Source organism: Cebus imitator, unplaced genomic scaffold (genome assembly GCF_001604975.1).
Source record: "Cebus imitator isolate Cc_AM_T3 unplaced genomic scaffold, Cebus_imitator-1.0 Scaffold20, whole genome shotgun sequence".
NCBI lineage: Eukaryota > Metazoa > Chordata > Mammalia > Primates > Cebidae > Cebus > Cebus imitator.
This window is the reverse complement of record NW_016107335.1, coordinates 8681418-8699442: the sequence shown is the minus strand read 5'-3', so window position 1 is coordinate 8699442 and position 18025 is coordinate 8681418. Positions and strand designations below refer to the sequence as shown.

Genomic DNA, 18025 nt, shown 5'->3' with positions numbered 1-18025 from the left:
AGGGAGGGGCAGTTTTCTGCGAGGCCCCTACATCCCCCAACCTCACTGGTCCAGCCTCACCTCCCTGTCCTCCACTGCAGGGCATGGGTCTTCACTGCCCCTCTCTTCCCTGTCACACACTCCCGGGGACAGTGCCCCTCACCTTCACTCCCCCCGGACCCAGCTTGTCTCCTGCTGTGCATCCCAATGGCAGCTAGGTGCCAGCTCTGCTCTGCTGAGTCCGACTGGCACACAGGGACCCTTTCCTCATCCTAAACTGGACGACCCGTGGCCACTCCTGAGCCAGAGTTCCAGGATGCCATGGCCAGGAGGGACTTGAGCAGCCACCTGGTCCCACCTCCTAGACCTAGAGATGGTGACAGTGAGCCTCAGAGAGGGGAGGGGACACACCAAGGTCACACATAGCAGCAGCGCCAGACCCAAACCTAACGTCTGGATTCCTGGCTGAGGCTTTTTCTGCCCCCACTGCGTCTGTGCCTGTAAGTGCCTGTGTTGGCACCTGCTTGTGTCCTGCCAGGCGCCCTGCATGGGGAAGCCAGCTTGGCCAAGCCCAGAACATGCCCCTCTTGTGCTGCATTCATGCCCCTGACATGGGTAAACAGCCCCCTGCTCCTGGAAATGCTTTCCTGGAGCCTGGAGCCCTCCTCCGGGTCCTCACCGTCCTCCCCCAAGTCCCTCCTCCCCTAAGTCTCTCCAGTGGATGTGCGCAGCCCCGGGTGGGTGGCTGGCTGTGCTGTGACACTGTCTTCTCTGCCCCACTCACCCAGGAGTGCCCTTGTGTGCTGACAGCCTGGCTGCTGCAGGAGCTGGGAGCCGCCAGAGGTGACCCTGGTCAGTCCCTCAGGCCTGGAGATGAGCTGCGCTCGGGCCAGACACTTCATACAGGCTGTGGCAACTGGTGAGGGGGATGGAGAAGGTGGGGGCTGGGCTGGGGAGAGTCAGGGAGACTTTCAGTGGAGGGAGAGGTGAGAGGGTAAGAGGACAGGGACCAGGAACCCCAGTCTGCCCTCTGCCCCTACTTGGCCTCTGCTAACCTGGCTCTTCCCCCAGCTCCTGTGCACATGGGAAGCTGTCTTGCTCCCTGGAGGACTGCTTAGAGGCCGGTGGTGGTTTTGGTCCCTGGAGCCCGTGGGGTCGGTGCTCCCGCTCCTGTGGCGGGCTGGGCACCCGCACCCGCAGCCGCCAGTGTGTACTTCCCATGGCTGCCTCCAGTGGTCAGGGCTGCCGTGGGCCCCGTCAGGACCTCGAGTACTGCCCCAGCCCAGACTGCCCTGGTAAGGACAGCAGGAAGGTGGTGGGCAGGGCTGGGGTTAGGATGGCACTGGGGAGACATCTAGGAGGGCTTCTCGGAGGAGGCAGTATCTGAGGGGTCTTGAGGGAGGGAGGGAACTTTTACCAGCACTGCGAGGAAAGGAATGGCTTGAGCAAAGGTTTTAATTCTGCAAGAAGTGCCGTGCTTGGGGCCTGGTGTCCGCAGGAGCTCACGTGGGGGAAGGCTGGACCAGCCTTAGGCATGGTCCTGGTGCACTGTGGGTTCTGAAGCATTTCTGAGTGGGGTTTCCTTTGGCACAGGAGCTGAAGGGTCCACGGTGGAGCCAATGACACGCCTTCCAGGTAGCTCCACACTCCCTGCACCTCTGCCTCGTGGCCTCCCTGTGGGAAGAGCAAGCCCAGGGCCCCCTGCTTCTTGGCGATGTTGAAACTCAGAGCTGACTCATCAGGAGGCATCCTCCCCACTTCCTCCCCCAGATGGCTGGGGCCCATGGTCCCCATGGTCCCCCTGCTCCAGAAGCTGTACGGACCCCTCTCACCCTGCATGGCGGAGCCGCACCCGACTTTGCCTGGCTAACTGCACCGTGGGGGACCCGTCACAGGAGCGCCCCTGCAACCTGCCCTCGTGCACAGGTGCACCTTCCAGCCTCACCTCTGACCCCAGCCGCCACCCTCAGACAACTCATTGTAACCACTAAGTCCCAGCATCTAACACCCCTCAAGCAATCATTGGTTTCTAGTGTTGACATCTCATTTCAAATCAGTGTCTGACTGGGCTCTGGGTCCTCTTTGCCAACCCCAGCAGCTGCTGGGGAGCCTGACTTCTGGCACATCCCTTATTCTCATGTGTGTACACTGAACTCTCCACCCAAACCCCCCCACAGCCCTGTGAGTCTGAGATTACTGTCCCAATGAGAATAGGGGATACTGAGGCCCAGTTGTCGAAGCCACACAACAGTCAGTGTCAGATCCAGAATGGGAGCCCAGAGCTCTGGGTGAGGCCACTGCTGGTCTGCGTGGTAGAGGTCTGCCCTTGAGCTGGGAGCAGAGAGGAGAGGCTGGGCAGGTACCAGGCTGCTGGGATGGCTCCAGCTCCACTTTGTGTCACAGAGCTGCCCCTGTGCCCCGGCCCTGGCTGTGGGGCTGGGAACTGTTCCTGGACCTCCTGGGCGCCGTGGGAACCTTGCTCCCGCAGCTGTGGGGTGGGCCAGCAGCGCCGCCTGCGGGCATACCATCCCCCTGGGCCTGGCGGGCACTGGTGCCCCGACATCCTTACTGCCTACCAAGAGCGCCGCTTCTGCAATCTGCGAGCCTGCCCAGGTGAGGCAGGCTGGGGGAGACCAGGTTGAGCCCCAGGCCCTGCCCCTGGAAGGCCCCTGGTGCCAGTGCCCCCTCCCAGGCACCCAACCTACCCAAGTGTGGCACTTCCGTCTCTCAAACCAGAATCTGACCCAGGCTTGTGGGATAGGTGGGGACCCTATGCCTGAGCTGACTCCTCAGGTGGCCATTCTTTTTCCCACACAGTGCCTGGGGGCTGGTCACGCTGGAGCCCCTGGTCCTGGTGCGACCGCAGCTGTGGGGGAGGCCGGTCCCTGAGGAGCCGCAGCTGCTCGGGCCCCCCACCCAAGAACGGGGGTGCCGCCTGTGCTGGGGAGTGGCACCAGGCCCGGCTCTGCAATTCCATGCCTTGTGGTATGGCAATGGTGACAGTCCTGTCCCACCTTATTGGGCTCCACTCAGCATAGGGCCCAGCTGCTACCTCGTGGGCCAGTTTGGAAACAGCCCACTGGGTTGGATGACGGGGCCTGACAGTCGGCAAGGATGCCCTGAGCATGTCTGTGGGCTGTGCCAAGGCCCAGGGATCCGTCCCGGCCACCCTAACCAGTGGGAGAGCTCCTCCCCTCAGCTGTTACCCATCCTGTCACAATTTTTTGAGGCACAGTCAGGAGTGGATGTGGTGCTCGTTGCGGGGGGGTGGATGGAGCCAGTGGCTGTAGCTGAGCCTGGGCCCCCTCCTCTCACCCCCAAGCTTCAACTTCTTTAATTGGCCCAGCCCAGCTCACCGGCCCCATGGCCTGGGTTCCCCCAGGACCCCCCTCCTCTATCCCCACCCACTCTGGACACTCCCACCCTCTCTGGGTGGACACAAAAGAGGCTCCAGGTGACAGTGTTGTCTTTTGAGACCCACAAATCCAGTCTAGCTCTACAAGCATTTATTGAGTGCCAGGCTAGGTGCTGAGAATTCACAGGAGGTGACAGAAACTCACCATCTACTTAGCATGTCCCAATCCCAGAGTTTCCCAGAGTTGCCCCGAGTCCCCCGTGTTTCAGTGGTCACCAACGTGGGGGATAGGATGGGCCCTGTAGCTTCATGTAGGTAAGAGATCCCCAGTAGGGCAGAAGGAGGGTTTCTGAGCCCTGGGGCCCAGGCCCTCCTGACTCTGGGCACCCCCCACCCCCTGCCATCTGCTCAGAGACCGGCTGCCCAGAAGGCATGGAGGTGGTCACCTGTGCCAACCGCTGTCCCCACCGCTGCTCAGACCTCCAGGAGGGAATCGTGTGTCAGAATGACCAGGTCTGCCAGAGGGGCTGCCGCTGCCCCAAGGGTAGGTGCCGCCCTGCCCTTCAGGAGTGTCAGGGTGGCTGAGTGGGAGGGTGTGGGTGGGGTCAGGGGTGCCAGCGTCAGCCCTTGCCCCACAGGATCCCTGGAGCAGGATGGCGGCTGCGTGCCAATTGGGCACTGTGACTGCACTGATGCCCAGGGCCACAGCTGGGCCCCAGGGAGCCAGCACCAGGATGCCTGCAACAACTGCTCATGCCACGCTGGGCGGCTCTCCTGCACGGCTCAGCCCTGCCCGCTTCCCTCCCACTGTGCCTGGAGCCGCTGGTCGGCCTGGAGTCCCTGCAGCCACTCATGCGGGCCCGGAGGGCAGCAGAGCCGCTTCCGGTATGGGGCTGACAGGGCTAGATGTTCCCTCTGCCACCCAGGGCCTCCCTCTGCATGGTGCAGTCTCCCTTCTGACGGAGAGTTCCTGGGTTCCACTCTCACCAGCGACAGCACCACCTCAGGCCCTGGGCCAGCTGTGTCCCTGGTTACCCTGGCTTTTCCTTAGCTACCCCCATGCCCACCCTAAGTGTCCTGGTCCAGTCGGGAGGTGTCACTAGGAGAGAGAAGTGATGAGGGGCCTGGACCATCTCTCACCTCCTCTCCCTGGGCCCCACCCAGGTCCTCCTCATCGGGCTCGTGGGCTCCAGAGTGTCGGGAGGAACAGTCCCAGAGCCAGCCCTGCCCTCAGTCCCCATGCCCACCCCTGTGTCTGCAGGGCACTCAACCCCGCGCCCTGGGGGACAGCTGGCTGCAGGGGGAGTGCCAGCAGTGGTGAGTGCAGGGCAGGGAGTGGGGCTGGGACTGCCCTGCTGGAGAGCAGAGTCCTGAGTCCCAGCTCTTTCCCAGCTCCTGCACCCCAGAGGGCATGATCTGCGAAGACACCGAGTGTGCAGGTCTGGGTGTCTCTGTGTCCCCGCCTCAGCCGCCCTCCTAGCCTCATGCCTTCCCTGCCATGTGCCCTGTGTCTCATTCTCTCCCACCTTACTCAACTCTCATGCCCTGGGCCATGCAGGTCCCCACCCAGCCCTCTGGCCTTTGCTCCCTCTGCCTCCTTTGACCTTACCTGTGCCCTCCCACAGTGCCCGAGACCTGGACGCTATGGTCTCCCTGGTCCAACTGCCCTGTGTCCTGTGGAGGTGGAAACCAGGTCCGAATCCGGGCTTGCAGGGCTGCAGCCCCTCCCCACGGGAGCTCACCCTGCCTGGGCCCCGATACCCAGACCCAGCCCTGTGGGCAGCAGCCTTGCCCGGGGTTGCTGGGGGCCTGTGCCTGGGGCCCATGGGGGCCCTGCTCCCGCAGCTGTGGTCTGGGCTTGGCCTCTCGCTCTGGGTCCTGCCCCTGCCTGCTGGCTGAGGCCGACCCCGCCTGCAACGGCACCTTCCTCCACCTGGACATGCGGGGCTGCTACCCAGGGCCCTGTCCGGGTGAGTGAAGTCACCTCGCTGCTTTTCCTACCTTGGGAGATTCAGAAAATAAATATTTCCCAGTTCCCAGATGATCCCTCCAAATAAGCCTGCCCCTGTCCTGCTTATTTGGAGGGATCCTGCCCCCGCGGTGTGCTCCGTTCTTCTTCCCACCATCTCTTCCCTCTTCCCACCATCTCTTCCCTTGGAGCCCTCCTTGTGGGGTGAGAGGGCGTCCAGGGGCCAGGCCTTCCAGGCCCCTCTTGCCCGTGTCCTGTGCAGGGTCTCGGCAGGGCTGGGGTGAGAGGGAGGCAGGCAGGGGAAAGGCGGGCTGACACATCCCTCCCGTCTCTAGAGGAGTGTGTGTGGAGCAGCTGGAGCAGCTGGACACGATGCTCTTGCCGGGTGCTGGTGCAGCAGCGCTACCGACACCAGGGCCCAGCGTCCCAAGTGGCCAGGGCGGGAGCCCCCTGCACGCGGCTGGATGGCCACTTCCGGCCTTGCCCCATCGGCAACTGCTCTGGTGAGGCTCCAGGAGCAAGAAGCTGAGGAGCTGAGCAGGGCAGCAGCTGCCAAGGGTCCCTGCTGGAACACCCTGCTCCCCTCGCAGTCAATGTAGTGCCCCCAAGACCTCAGAGCCGTAGCCTTTGCCTGCACCGGCCCGAACCTGCCCTCAAACCCAGCTGCTCCCCTGCTCCCCAGCTACTCCCTCGTCACAGCTGCAACCCCAATCCCTCACCACGATTTATCCACGCTGCAGCTGCCGGCCTGCCTGTGGCTTTGGCCCTCTAGGAGGGTGTCCTGCCCACCTCCTGCTGCGGCTGCTCTCCACCTCTGCCCCTCTGTCTCTGGTCTGCCAATCTCTGGCACACCTGCCAGGCCCCTCACTCCTGCAGCCCCCTCCTCAGTTGCCTCCTCCAGGCAGCTTCATGGCTCTCCAAGGCCCAACCCATCCTGATCTTTCCTTGGAGATGCCCACAGGTGCTGAGTGGGTGCCAGATGGGGGACATTGGTCTGTTCCAACATGTGGAGGGCAGGCGTCTTGTATTCTTTCCAGATGACCCCAAGGGGCCTCAAAGGAACCATGCAGCATGTGCTCTGGCTTTGGGAGTGGTGTCTCTGGGCCGTTCCCCCATCAGCCTGCCTCTCCCCGCTTCCCCCAGAGGACAGCTGCACGCCTCCCTTTGAGTTCCAGGCCTGCGGCTCCCCCTGTGCTGGGCTCTGTGCCACACAGCTGAGCCGTCAGCTCTGCCAGGACCTGCCGCCCTGCCAGCCGGGATGCTACTGCCCCAAGGTGAGAGCTGGGAGCTGGGGCACCTTCCAAGGAGAAGGGGTCTTCTGCCCACACTCCCGCTCTCCCTCCCATCTGTGATGGCCATGGCGACCCCACCTCCTTCAACCCCTTGGAACTCGGTGCCTCCTCCCAGCTTGTGCCCATGGCATTCACTCGGCACCACGCGTGAGCACCTGCTGCAGGCTGGGCACAGTGCTGGGTGCTGGGGTGACACGATGATCACCACCCCGTCTCTCCTTCCACCCAGGGGCTGCTGGAGCAGGCTGGGGGCTGCATTCCCCCAGAGCAGTGTAACTGCTGGCATACCTCAGCAGAGGGAGCCCCAGTGACCCTGGCCCCCGGGGACCGCCTGCAGCTGGGCTGTAAGGAGTGGTGAGTGATGGGGGAGGGGAGGCAGAGGGCAGGGGGGGCCTGGGGGCCCAGTCCAGCCTCAGGACAGAGGGCCCTGAGATGCCAGAGTTTGCAACTCCCTCATCTTGCCCCAAATATGCTGAGAGCTCAGGTACCCTTGTAGGTTACCTCAAGGGGTCCTGGGCTGGGTCCTGCATCCCATAGTCCACCCTGACCACCCCCTCCCGCAGTGAATGCCAGCGTGGGGAGCTGCAGTGTACCAGCCAGGGCTGCCAAGGTAACCCTGACCTATGGAGACCGCTGTCCCCATTGCTTGGGACTGGGGGGTTTCTGGGATGCAGAACTTTCAGTGCTAAGATGGGGACGGTCCCAGGCAAGCCGGGATGGTGGGCACCCTACCCTGCCCCCACACCTCTCTCAGCCTTCCCTGTTTCCAGCACTTCCTGGTCATGACCCTGAGCCCTTCCTGCCTGTCCACCAGGGTCTCTGGGTGGGGGGTGGTCACTGGGAAGGTGGTCACACGCTGCCCTTCTAGGTCTTCTGCCTCTGAGTGAGTGGTCCGAGTGGTCGCCGTGTGGGCCCTGCCTGCCGCCCAGCGCCCTGGCCCCTGCCTCCAGAAGTGCCCTACAGGAACGCTGGCTCCGGGACCCAACCGGCCTCTCCCCCACCTCTGCCCCGGTGCTGGCTTCAGAGCAGCACCGCCACCGGCTCTGTCTGGATCCTGCGACAGGGGGGCCCTGGACCGGGGCCCCTCACCTCTGCACTGCGCCCCTCAGCCAGCAGCGCCTGTGCCCTGACCCTGGAGCCTGCCCTGGTAATGGGGAGAGGCAGAGGCCACAGGACAGGGGGAGCCTGGAGTGCGGGTTTCGAGGAGATGGCCAGAAGGGGCTGGGCCTGCAGGATTTGAAGCTGGGTGAGGTCCAGGCAGCAGCTAGAAAGAGGAGCGGGAGAGCCTAGAGGGGCAGCAGCAGAGCTCAAGGCTTGAGGGGGGGCAGGAGGTGGGCCTGGGTACTGAGTCCGCCGTACCTTCCCCAGACTCATGCCGGTGGAGTCCGTGGGGGCCGTGGAGCTCCTGCCAGGTCCCCTGCAGTGGGGGGTTCAGGCTACGCTGGAGAGAGGCAGGGGCCCCCCATGGAGGAGGCTGCCGGGGACCATGGGCTCAGACAGAAAGCTGCAACAGAGGGCCCTGCCCAGGTAACTCCCATCCCCCATCCAGAGGAGGGCCTGGGACAGGAACATCAGAGACAAAACCTGAGGGACAGTTGGCCCTGCCCCCGAGGTGTGCCATGGAAAGGAGGGCCCAAGTCTGTCCCCAACACAGACTCCCATCATCTGGCCCTCAGGCGAGAGCTGTGAGGCCCGAGACACTGTACTCACCATCGACTGTGCCAACCGGTGCCCACGCAGCTGTGTCGACCTCTGGGACCGCGTTCAGTGTCTGCAGGGACCCTGCCGCCCAGGTAGCTGGCAGGCCCCACCACCCGCTGGGAGTTCCAGGGAAGCCCAGGGCCTCTCCCAGCTGCCTCCTGCTCCCAGAGAGTATATGATCTCAGGCAGAGGTCGGGGAGGCTCAGACTGGCTGGGGCCTGAATGATGGGGCAGAGACGTGGTCACTTTCAGCAGCCAGCTCTGCGTCCTGCATGGCGTGAAGTTCACTCAGGGCCACTGTTCCATGTGAATGCTCCGGTGGCCGTCAGGGTTACTGGTGGTGCCCACACACAGGGTGGGCTGGAGCCGCCCCTTCCTGTGCGTGGGCAGTGGGAGATACTGTGGAAACCAGGCTTTGGACTCGGTCTGGTTGCTGGGGAGGATCCCTCTGTGAGCCCTGCCTGAGCACCCCACCTCATTTGGCCTCCTTACTCGCACCCCTAGGCTGCCGCTGTCCCCCAGGCCAGCTGGTCCAGGACGGGCGCTGTGTGCCAATCTCCTCTTGCCGCTGTGGCCTCCCCAGTGCCAATGCCTCTTGGGAGCTGGCCCCAGCCCAGGTGGTGCAGTTGGACTGCAAAAACTGGTATGGCTGCAGCCACACTAGGGTGGAGGGAGCTTCAGGTGGAGGCATGGGGCAGGTCAGCCTTCGCTGACATTGCTGGGGAGCGAGGGTTTTGTTCACCCTGACTGGAGCCCTTTGTGCTTACCCCTGTCCACAGCACCTGTGTCAACGGGTCCCTGGTGTGCCCACACCAGGAGTGTCCAGACCTTGGGCCTTGGTCAGCTTGGAGCAACTGCTCGGCCCCCTGTGGTGGGGGCACTATGGCACGACATCGGAGCTGCAAGGGGGGTCCTGGGGTAGCAGCATGCCAGGCCCAGGACACAGAGCAGCGGCGGGAGTGTAACCTGCAGCCCTGCCCTGGTGAGTGCCCTGGGCGGTGGGTGTCTGCCCCCTCCATTACTCCTGGGCCCAGGCCCTGCCCCAGCTGTGGGGGGTCAGTGTGGGGAGAGGTCAGACCCAGGGCAGCCCCGCCTGGGACTGGAGATGCTGGGTCCCTCCTGACTTCCTATTTGTGTGCTCCCCACAGAGTGCCCCCCTGGCCAGGTGCTTAGCGCCTGTGCCACCTCCTGCCCACGCCTCTGCTGGCATCTGCAGCCTGGTGCCATCTGTGTGCAGGAGCCCTGCCAGCCTGGCTGTGGCTGCTCTGGAGGGCAGGTGGGTACAGGGTGCTGTGTCCTGACTCCCATGTGGGCAAAGCTGGCAGGTGGGGAGGGAAGAGGCGGTGGTCCGAGTGTCATGGAGCCCGCCCTACTGCAGCTGCTGCACCACGGCACATGCGTGTCCCCTGCTGCCTGCCCCTGCACCCAGCATTCTCTGCCCTGGGGCCACACCCTGACCCCAGAAGAGCAGGCCCAGGAGCTGCCCCCAGGGACTGTGCTCACCCAGAACTGCACCCGCTGGTGAGGCCTGGCCGTGGGGTGGGGAGCAGGGATGGAGGAAGGGGGTGCTGAGCATGGGGCAGGAGGACGGCATGGGCGGCCTCTGAGCAAGCTTCTGTCTTCCCAGCGTCTGCCGCAGTGGAGCCTTCAGCTGCTCCCTCGTCGACTGTCAGGGTGAGATGTGGCTTCCATGCCCTGCTGCACCTCCAAAGTCAAGGCCAGGGACTGGCACTGAGGAGGGGAGGAGGGCCCTGCTCCCAGCCTAGACAGAGCTTCAGGAAGCCCTCTCCTCCTCCCCTGCCTGTCCACACTGACCTCTCTCTAACCGGACACCCAGCGCCCCCTGCCTAGGGCTCCGGGGCACTCAGTGTGGTCTGCCCCACATGCGGGGGCATTCTTTAGCACACGGTGTTCACAGAGCCAGGGCTGTGAGTGACGCCAGGAAGTAGAAGGCTCTTTCCCTGCCAGTGAGGAAACTGAGGGCTGGAAGGGAGAGCGGAAATGAGGGGCCTGGCCTGGCAGCCTCCAGGCCGGTGGCGTTTGCCCTGCACAGTGCAGGGTTGCCCTGTCTGATCAAGACCAGTGGCCCACCCACCAGGTGCCCAGCTCTGCCATGCTGGGCTCTGAATGCAGACATGCAGCACAGCCAGCCTTCGGGCAGACCACCCCCTAGAACAGGCAGAGATGGGACAGCCTCTAGGTCTCTGACAAGCAGGTAGCACCACAGAGGGGAGAACAGAGGCTGGGTGGACAGGATTGGTCAGGGGAGGGTTTTCTGGAGGAGGGGAGACCTGGCTTGGGCCCAGCTAATGTTTGAGAGGGTGGATAACAGAGAGCAGGAGGTGTGGTCGGAGGCCGCTGCTGCTGAGAAGGCAGCGCGGGGACACGGGGTGCTCAGCTTGGGGGCGGAATCCAGGCTGGATCCGGGGCTGGCCAGAAAGGTGGGTTGGATGGTATTCCCCGGCAGAGTGCCCCCCTGGGGAAACATGGCAGCAGGTGGCCCCAGGGGAGCTGGGGCTCTGCGAGCAGACGTGCCAGGAGATGAACGCCACAGAGACCCCAGGCAACTGCAGCTCGGCTCGAGCTTCAGGCTGTGTGTGCCAGCCTGGGCACTTCCGAAGCCAGGCGGGCCCCTGCGTCCCCAGAGACCGTTGCGAGTGCTGGCACCTGGGGCGGCCCCACCTGGTGAGACACCGAATCCCCTCTGCTACCCCCACCCCTTTCTGACCCCAGGCCTCCCCATCTGTCTGTAACTCCACTGGCTCCTCCCCCTACTCCAGTCCGTGCAGTAGCCAGCAGGGCTCCTCTGTCACCCTGGGATGGTTTCTGGCCCCGACAGCCCTTCTCCTTCCTGGGTCTCCTGTTGCCCGACTCCATCCAAGCGCATTGCCCCAGCTAGGCACTCGCAGGCTGGGCTGGGGGACCAGGATACTATTATAGAAGAGTCTACAAGTTGGGAGAGACCAAAAGGAGGCTCTCCTTCCTCTCCCCAGCCTGGATCTGAATGGCAGGAGGCCTGTGAGAGCTGCGTCTGCCTCAGTGGGAGTCCTGTCTGCACCCAGCGCTGCTCCCCGCTCACCTGCACTCAGGTATCCCCGCATCCCTGCTACTCTCCGGGGTGGTCCCCCCTCACCTGTGCTTAGGTACCTCCTGCAGCCCTGCTACTCTCCGGGGTGGTTCCCCCTCACCCGTGCTCAGGTATCCCCTGCAGCCCTGCTACCCTCCCTGGTGTCCCTGGGCACGGTGGACTGGGGCCAGGTGTCAGGACTGCATTGGGGCTCTCTCCCTCTGCAGGGTGAGGAGATGGTGCTGGAGCCAGGGAGCTGCTGTCCCTCTTGCCACCGGGAGACTCTGGGTATGGAGGGACCCTGGGCACATTGTGGGGTGCCTCTCCCTGGTCTAGACATTTCTCTCCAGCCCCACCCCACACACGGCCTTTTCAGCCTGGCAGGTGCCTGCCTCCCTCAAGCCAACCCACCAAGGGGATTTGGGGAATGAAGACTCCAGTACATATCATAGCACCTGACCACCCTGCCTGGATGTCCCTCAGACCTAGGCCCTGCCCCACCCCCACAGTCCCCTCAGTCACCTCCTCCTGTGCCCAAGTCCCCTCAGTCACCTCCTCCTGTGCCCCCCAGTCCCCTCAGTCACCTCCTCCTCCTGTGCCCCCACAGTCCCCTCAGTCACCTCCTCCTCCTGTGCCCCCACAGTCCCCTCAGTCACCTCGTCCTCCAGTGCCCTGCCCACACCTCCTGCCACTCAATGGCCCTCCCCACAGAGGAGCAGATGCCCTCCTGCCAGCTCCTCACGGAGCTTCGAAACCTCACCAAGGGGCTCTGCTACCTGGACCAGGTAGAAGTGAACTACTGCAGTGGGCACTGCCCATCCAGCACCCACGTCATGCCAGAGGTGAGCCAGGGGCCTGCCATCCAGGCCAGGGGAGTCAGTGTGGCCAGTGGCCGCTGAGGGTTGGCCCTGAGCCTGGGACCTGGGCAGAGCCAGAGGCCAAGAAGCATGAGGTGTTTTTCACGAAGGTAACAGCAGAGTCAGGGAGTCAGATGGTCAGCGCTTTGCCCCAGGCAGTGGCGTGCACCTGCGGGTGGCCCACAGGTCTCTCTGGGTGCCCAACTCCTCCCACGGAGGTCTTTTTGGCCCCATACCACTCCCACTGTGCCCCTCAAGGCAATGAGCCAGGGGCCCAGAAAAGAAAGGAATGGAGGAGCTAAGCTAGCCTCTGAAATCAGAACCCATCACGCAGTGCATGAGAGCTCGGCGGGAATACGCTCTACAGATAGGACCACCATACATTTCCCGAAAGGTGTCCGAGCCAGGCTGGCTCTGAGTCTCGGGCAGGTGGCTCTGCTCTGCATTTGCCCTCTGTGGACTCAGAAGCCCTGATCCTTCTTAGGATATTCCGAGGGGCTCCTGCTCACCCTGACTCCCCTTAGCCTGAGCCTGGCGTGCTGTGACTTGAGCTGCCTTCTGCCCGGTCCCTTCTCCAGCTCCACTCCCAGCACTCCCACCACCCCCTGGACCCACCTCGGCCCATTTGGTTTACCTCATCCTGGAAGACAAGGGTGCTTTCCTCCCTGGTCCCCAAAGACACTGCCCCGCAATGCTGGGCCGCTCTACGGCCCCCAGGCGCCTACCCCTGCACCCGCTGGAAATACTTTCCCAAATCGCTTTTAGGGTTTTGTTTTGTTTTTACAGTTTTGGAATTTGTAAAACATAGAGTGAGAAAAGAGAGAAAGTAATTAAGAGATGCTTTTTTTCTGAGGAAAGAAATTGATAGTGGGGTAGAAATTGGAGGGATTTTTTTTTTTGCTGAATAACTGCTTGTAGTTTTTGGACTTGGCATTGTATGGATGTATTACCCATTTCAAAGTAAAATTATAAATATACATAAAATTAAATGATATTCTCAGAGGATGCTGATGGAGGTGCTTTAACCGCAGCACACAGGGACCTGCGTTGGAGTGAGAACTCACCTTGCATTTGGGCTCAGAACTGTGCAGTTAGAACGGACTTACTTGCAGTTTCATGTATTCTAAGTCTGCCTCTCCAACTAGACTCTAAGCTCCTTGAGGCAGAAGTATGTCTTTCCCCCTGCAGCCAGGGGGCACCGATGGGAACAATAGAAGTATTCATTTAACCTGCAGATTGTTGGACATTCAGACATGTGGGCGTGAAGGAGGTGGGCTTCTTGCAGAAGGGGCCTGGCAGTAGCCCAGCCACTCTGCTTGGTGAAGAGGGTGGGACCTGTGCCTCCCGCCACTCCACCCCACCTAGGATGGGAAAGACCAAGGGAAGGGAGGCAACTCCATTTGGCCCCAGTTCAGCCACTTCCTCTCACCCAGGAGCCATACCTGCAGAGCCAGTGTGACTGCTGCAGCTACCGCCTAGACCCGGAGAGTCCCGTGCGGATCTTGAGCCTGCGCTGTCCGGGTGGCCACGAGGAGCCCGTGGTGCTGCCAGTCATCCACAGCTGCCAGTGCAGCTCCTGCCAGGGTACGTCTGGGTGGGGCTCCGGGCAGGGAGGGGACGAGGCAGGAACCTGGGCAAAGGACCCAGTGTTGTACACGACCCAGGAACACACGCGCAGCTCCTCACTCCACCCGTCTTCCTTGAGTCCTTCCAGTCCGTTTTTTCCCTTCTCAATATTCCTGTTCATTTTGTTTTCTATCGTGTGTGAGCATGGGTATCTGGAGTAACTGTGCCTAGTTCGAACCCCAGCTCACCTGTTTCCTTGCTCCGCCTCCCTGACCTCATCTTTTTTTTTTTTTTTTTTAATTGGGTCTTCACTCTGTCACCCAGACCAGAGTGTAGTGGAGTGATCACAGCTCACTGTAGCTTCAACCTCCGGGGCTCAAGTGATCCTTCTGCCTCAGCCTCCCAAGTAGCTGGGACCACAGGTGTGAGCCACCATGCCCAGCTAATTTCTCCCTTTCTTTCTCTCTTTCTCTCTCTCTCTCCCCTTCTCTCTCTCTCTCTTTCTGTTTTTTTTGTAGACAGGGTTTCACCACGTTGCCCAGGCTGATCTTGAACTCCTGGGCTCAAGTGATCCATCTGCCTCGGCCTCCCAAACTGCTGGGGTTTCAGGCAGGAGCCACTGCACCCAGCCCCTGACCTCAACTTCTGAGCGGGGCTGTCATCGCCGTGCAGGCTTGTTGGGTGGACTTGTTGAGAGCACGCGTGTGAGGTGGCTAGCAGGTGCCTGGTTTTGTTAAGTACCTGCCATACGATAACCTGAGGTCCCACCATGTGGCAGGTGAGGGAGAAACAGAGGTGGAAGGCACCGATGCCACCCGGGTGGAACACAGTAGGAGGCCTGGCGTTGGCTCTGGGCTTCCTCCTGGCACCAGCCTGATTTCTCTGCCTGTCTTACTAACCCATCTCCCCCTCATGTGTCCTCTAGGAGGTGACTTCTCAAAGCGCTAACAGGCTACGCTGGGTGAGTCCATGGCCATCACTCTTATGACTATGGGACTCAGTGGCACTGAACACTCTCCTACCTGCCCCCAGCTGGGGGTCCATGACCTGACATTATTAGCATCTTCCAAATAAAGTGACATTGGCAACAAGTCCTTGTGCAGCGTCTCCATCCTGGAGCCCAGAGGGAAGAGGGAGGGTGGGCCTGAGCCCTGGCCTGGACCCAAGCAAGGACTTTGTCTTCTGGAGACCTCTGTGCATCTGCTATGATGGACTCACCACGGCATTCCCCGTGACTGGTGAACCTGGACAAGTTATTCCCCGTATCTGAGCCTCGGTTCCATTGTTAGCAGGACAGGGCTGAATGGAGCCTGAAGACCTCCCGTATTAGACGTCTCTAGTGTCCCAGGTCATATTCCTCCACCCAGTGTGATTTCAGCTACAGCTGTGGCAGACAGTCCCCTATATGTGGGCTGATATCTGCTTCTCCCTCTCCTGTTTACAACCTCCTTTTTCACACCACTCTGCTCACCTCCCAACTGCTTTCCTTGTTTTATTCACCCCAAAGTCCTGTCCTACCCTGTGAAGCCACAGACAGCAGCTAGCTAGAAGGCACACTATTGAGATAAGTATTGGGGACAAAAATCAAAAGAGGCCCACTGAACTGCAAGAGATTAGCTCATCTTGTTCTGTGTCCCCATGGTCTCCATTCCTCTTCAGGAGACCGAGCCTCCCCGTTCATCCCTCAGCACCACTGCCTCTCATGCCATCCTCCTTGTAAGTCCCACAGTCTCCCGTGGTCCCCCACACCTCCTCTCCCTCCCAGATACCCACTGGGGCCTCTGAGACTCCGCATCTGTCTTCCATAGACTCTGCTCCATTGCCCCCATCTCCAGAGATTTCTTTGACCATCATGTCATGACTGACACTAGGTCGCCCATCCCTTGAAGCCTTCACTTCACTGGAAGCTGGGACTTCTCCTACATCCCACCTCTGGGCCAGGAAAAGAGATACTTGTCTTCTATGATGTTCATGTTTAACGTTTCTGCTGGGCCAGCTCTCCCTCTTCCTCCTGCAAAGAGCCCTCTTCCCGGGTTGCCTGAGCCTCTCTGTAGGTACACAACCCTCCTTGACTCCCAAATGCCACCCTGGTTGTTCCCCATCATCCACAGAAGAAATTAACTCATGGCCAAGTGTTCCTTTCCACCCATTTTCTGTGTCCATGTGGATACTTCTCTCAAAATTCTGGCCTCACATTGTTTGCCTGCTCACCTACAATGACCTTCTTCACTCTGTCTTGGGAATCCACTCCCACGGCTATGCTATTTTCAAAATCTTGCAAATATTTACTTACCAATCATGACTTCCCAACCCTCCAGCTGACTTGCTGTAGTACTCCTCTGCTATAATTTATGGCTGCTTTGGGGATTTCAATTTCACTGATCGCATCACTTTCTCACTTTTTCATTAGTCTCCTCCTATCTTCCTTCGTGATGCAGCTTAGATTCATGATCTATATAGTAATTCTTAACACAAGCTGCACATTAGAAACACATGAGGAGCTCTTAAAAAATATCAAAGCCAGCTGGGCACGGTGGCTCACGCCAGTAATCCCAGCACTTTGGGAGGCTGAGGCAGGTGGATACTTGAGCCCGGAAGTTTGAGGCCAACTGGGGTAACACAGTGAGATCCATCTCTACAAAAAGTAAAAAACAGCAGCCAGGCATGGTGGCGCACTCCTGTAGTCCTAGCTACTCGGAAGGCTGAGGTGGGAGGATCTCTTAAGCCCAGGAGGTCAAGACTGCAGTGAGCCAAGATCACACCACTGAACTCCAGTCTGGGTGAGAGTGAAATCCTGCTCTAAAAAAAATTAAAAATAAAATTTAAAAATCAGTGCCCATGCCCCATCCTAGGCCTATTAAATCGGGATGTTTGAAAGGTCCATGGGTGACTCCAATGTGCAGCTGGAATTGAGAATCACTTTCCTACCATTATTACTCTAGTGCAAGTACTGTTCACTCCCTAGCTTTTCTGTGCCTCATTCATACCCACCTGGCAATACTGCAAGCCAGGATGAACCCAAGTATCTGCCCAACTTTCTGCTTCTAAACAGAATTTCCCAGCTGGGCTTTTTTAAACCTTCAATTTGTGATCATAAACTTCAATTTGGCCTTTAATTCAAGGTTTGAGGTAAGCTCTATTTCCCATTCCCCGGGAGGACTTGGTATATGACTTGGTATACCTTCTCTTCCCTCATTTCATTTTCGTGAGATGATCTTGTCTCAAAGAGACATCATCAGATGGAAATTCCCTCAGTAAATCTACAAACAAACCTACTTCTACTCCATCTCCTTCTTTCCTCCTGGCAGAATCAAGTGTTCCTCTCCTGGCCAAACATGGTAGTTCATGCCTGTAATCCCAGCACTTTGGAAGGCCAAGGCTGGTGAATCACTTGAGGCCAGGAGTTTGAGACCAGCCTGGCCAACATAATGAAACCTCGTCTCTACTAAAAATACAAAAATTAGCTGGGTGTGGTGGTGCATGCCTGTAGTCCCTGCTACTCAGGAGGCTGAGGCAGGGGAATTGTTCGAACCTGGAAGGTGGAGGTTGCAGTGAGCCAAGATCAAGCCACTGCACTCAGCCTAGGTGACAGAGTGAGACTCTGTCTCAAAAAATAAAAAAGTGTTCTATCCCCCGGCAGGGCCCTTGATACTCTGTTCCTAGACCCTCCTGCTTTCTCAAGGACTTGGGTCTGTGAACTAACCCCTCTTGGATCATCAGTTTCCTTCCTATAAACACAGAAACAAGATCTTGTGTCTCATATCTTAGGCCTGCTGCTTTCACTCCCCATTTCCTGCTAGATACTGCTCCATTTTTCTGGGGGAAAATGGAAAACCTTTTACGGAAAACCGTGTCAAAAGAAATGATTTACCCTAGCTGTTCTCCAGTTTTTTAACCCCCAAAAGAGAATCTGTTATAAAGACAGGGATAAGTCATGGGCAGAAATGTAGCTCTCCAACGTAGTGATACAGCTGAGGTGGTGAGTGGCAGGTCACTTGGAATCCACACAGTCCTCACTCTTTACCTTCTCCTCCACATTTCTTGTGTCTCATTCTTTTTCAGTAATGGAGACTCCCCTACATTCCTCGAACAAAGTTTAGGTCTCTTCAACCTTAGCCAGGAGAGCAGAATCGGGTAATGGAAAATGGTTACTTGAAGCCTGTGTAACATGGCCAAACCCCATCTCTACTAAAAATACAAAAAAATCAGTTGGTCTTTGTCTTAATCTGTATGCACTGC

General features: G+C 59.6%; 1 protein-coding gene across 1 annotated transcript in view; it reads left to right on the top strand.

Annotated features, from left to right (window-relative positions):
* SSPOP overlaps positions 1 to 14877 on the top strand; it is a 57123-nt gene extending 42246 nt beyond the window's left edge. The window contains 29 exon segments of the mRNA XM_037735770.1: positions 768 to 898; positions 1051 to 1274; positions 1573 to 1614; positions 1750 to 1905; positions 2383 to 2592; positions 2797 to 2964; positions 3747 to 3878; positions 3973 to 4219; positions 4499 to 4651; positions 4727 to 4773; positions 4960 to 5304; positions 5639 to 5806; positions 6447 to 6577; positions 6825 to 6949; positions 7159 to 7205; positions 7464 to 7742; positions 7964 to 8122; positions 8272 to 8388; positions 8801 to 8939; positions 9076 to 9278; positions 9445 to 9572; positions 9675 to 9817; positions 9924 to 9970; positions 10764 to 10981; positions 11290 to 11385; positions 11591 to 11651; positions 12075 to 12205; positions 13654 to 13804; positions 14712 to 14877. Of these exon segments, the coding sequence (XP_037591698.1) occupies positions 768 to 898; positions 1051 to 1274; positions 1573 to 1614; positions 1750 to 1905; positions 2383 to 2592; positions 2797 to 2964; positions 3747 to 3878; positions 3973 to 4219; positions 4499 to 4651; positions 4727 to 4773; positions 4960 to 5304; positions 5639 to 5806; positions 6447 to 6577; positions 6825 to 6949; positions 7159 to 7205; positions 7464 to 7742; positions 7964 to 8122; positions 8272 to 8388; positions 8801 to 8939; positions 9076 to 9278; positions 9445 to 9572; positions 9675 to 9817; positions 9924 to 9970; positions 10764 to 10981; positions 11290 to 11385; positions 11591 to 11651; positions 12075 to 12205; positions 13654 to 13804; positions 14712 to 14734 (4221 nt within the window). The 3' untranslated portion in view covers positions 14735 to 14877.
* Positions 14878 to 18025: the final 3148 nt, after the last annotated feature.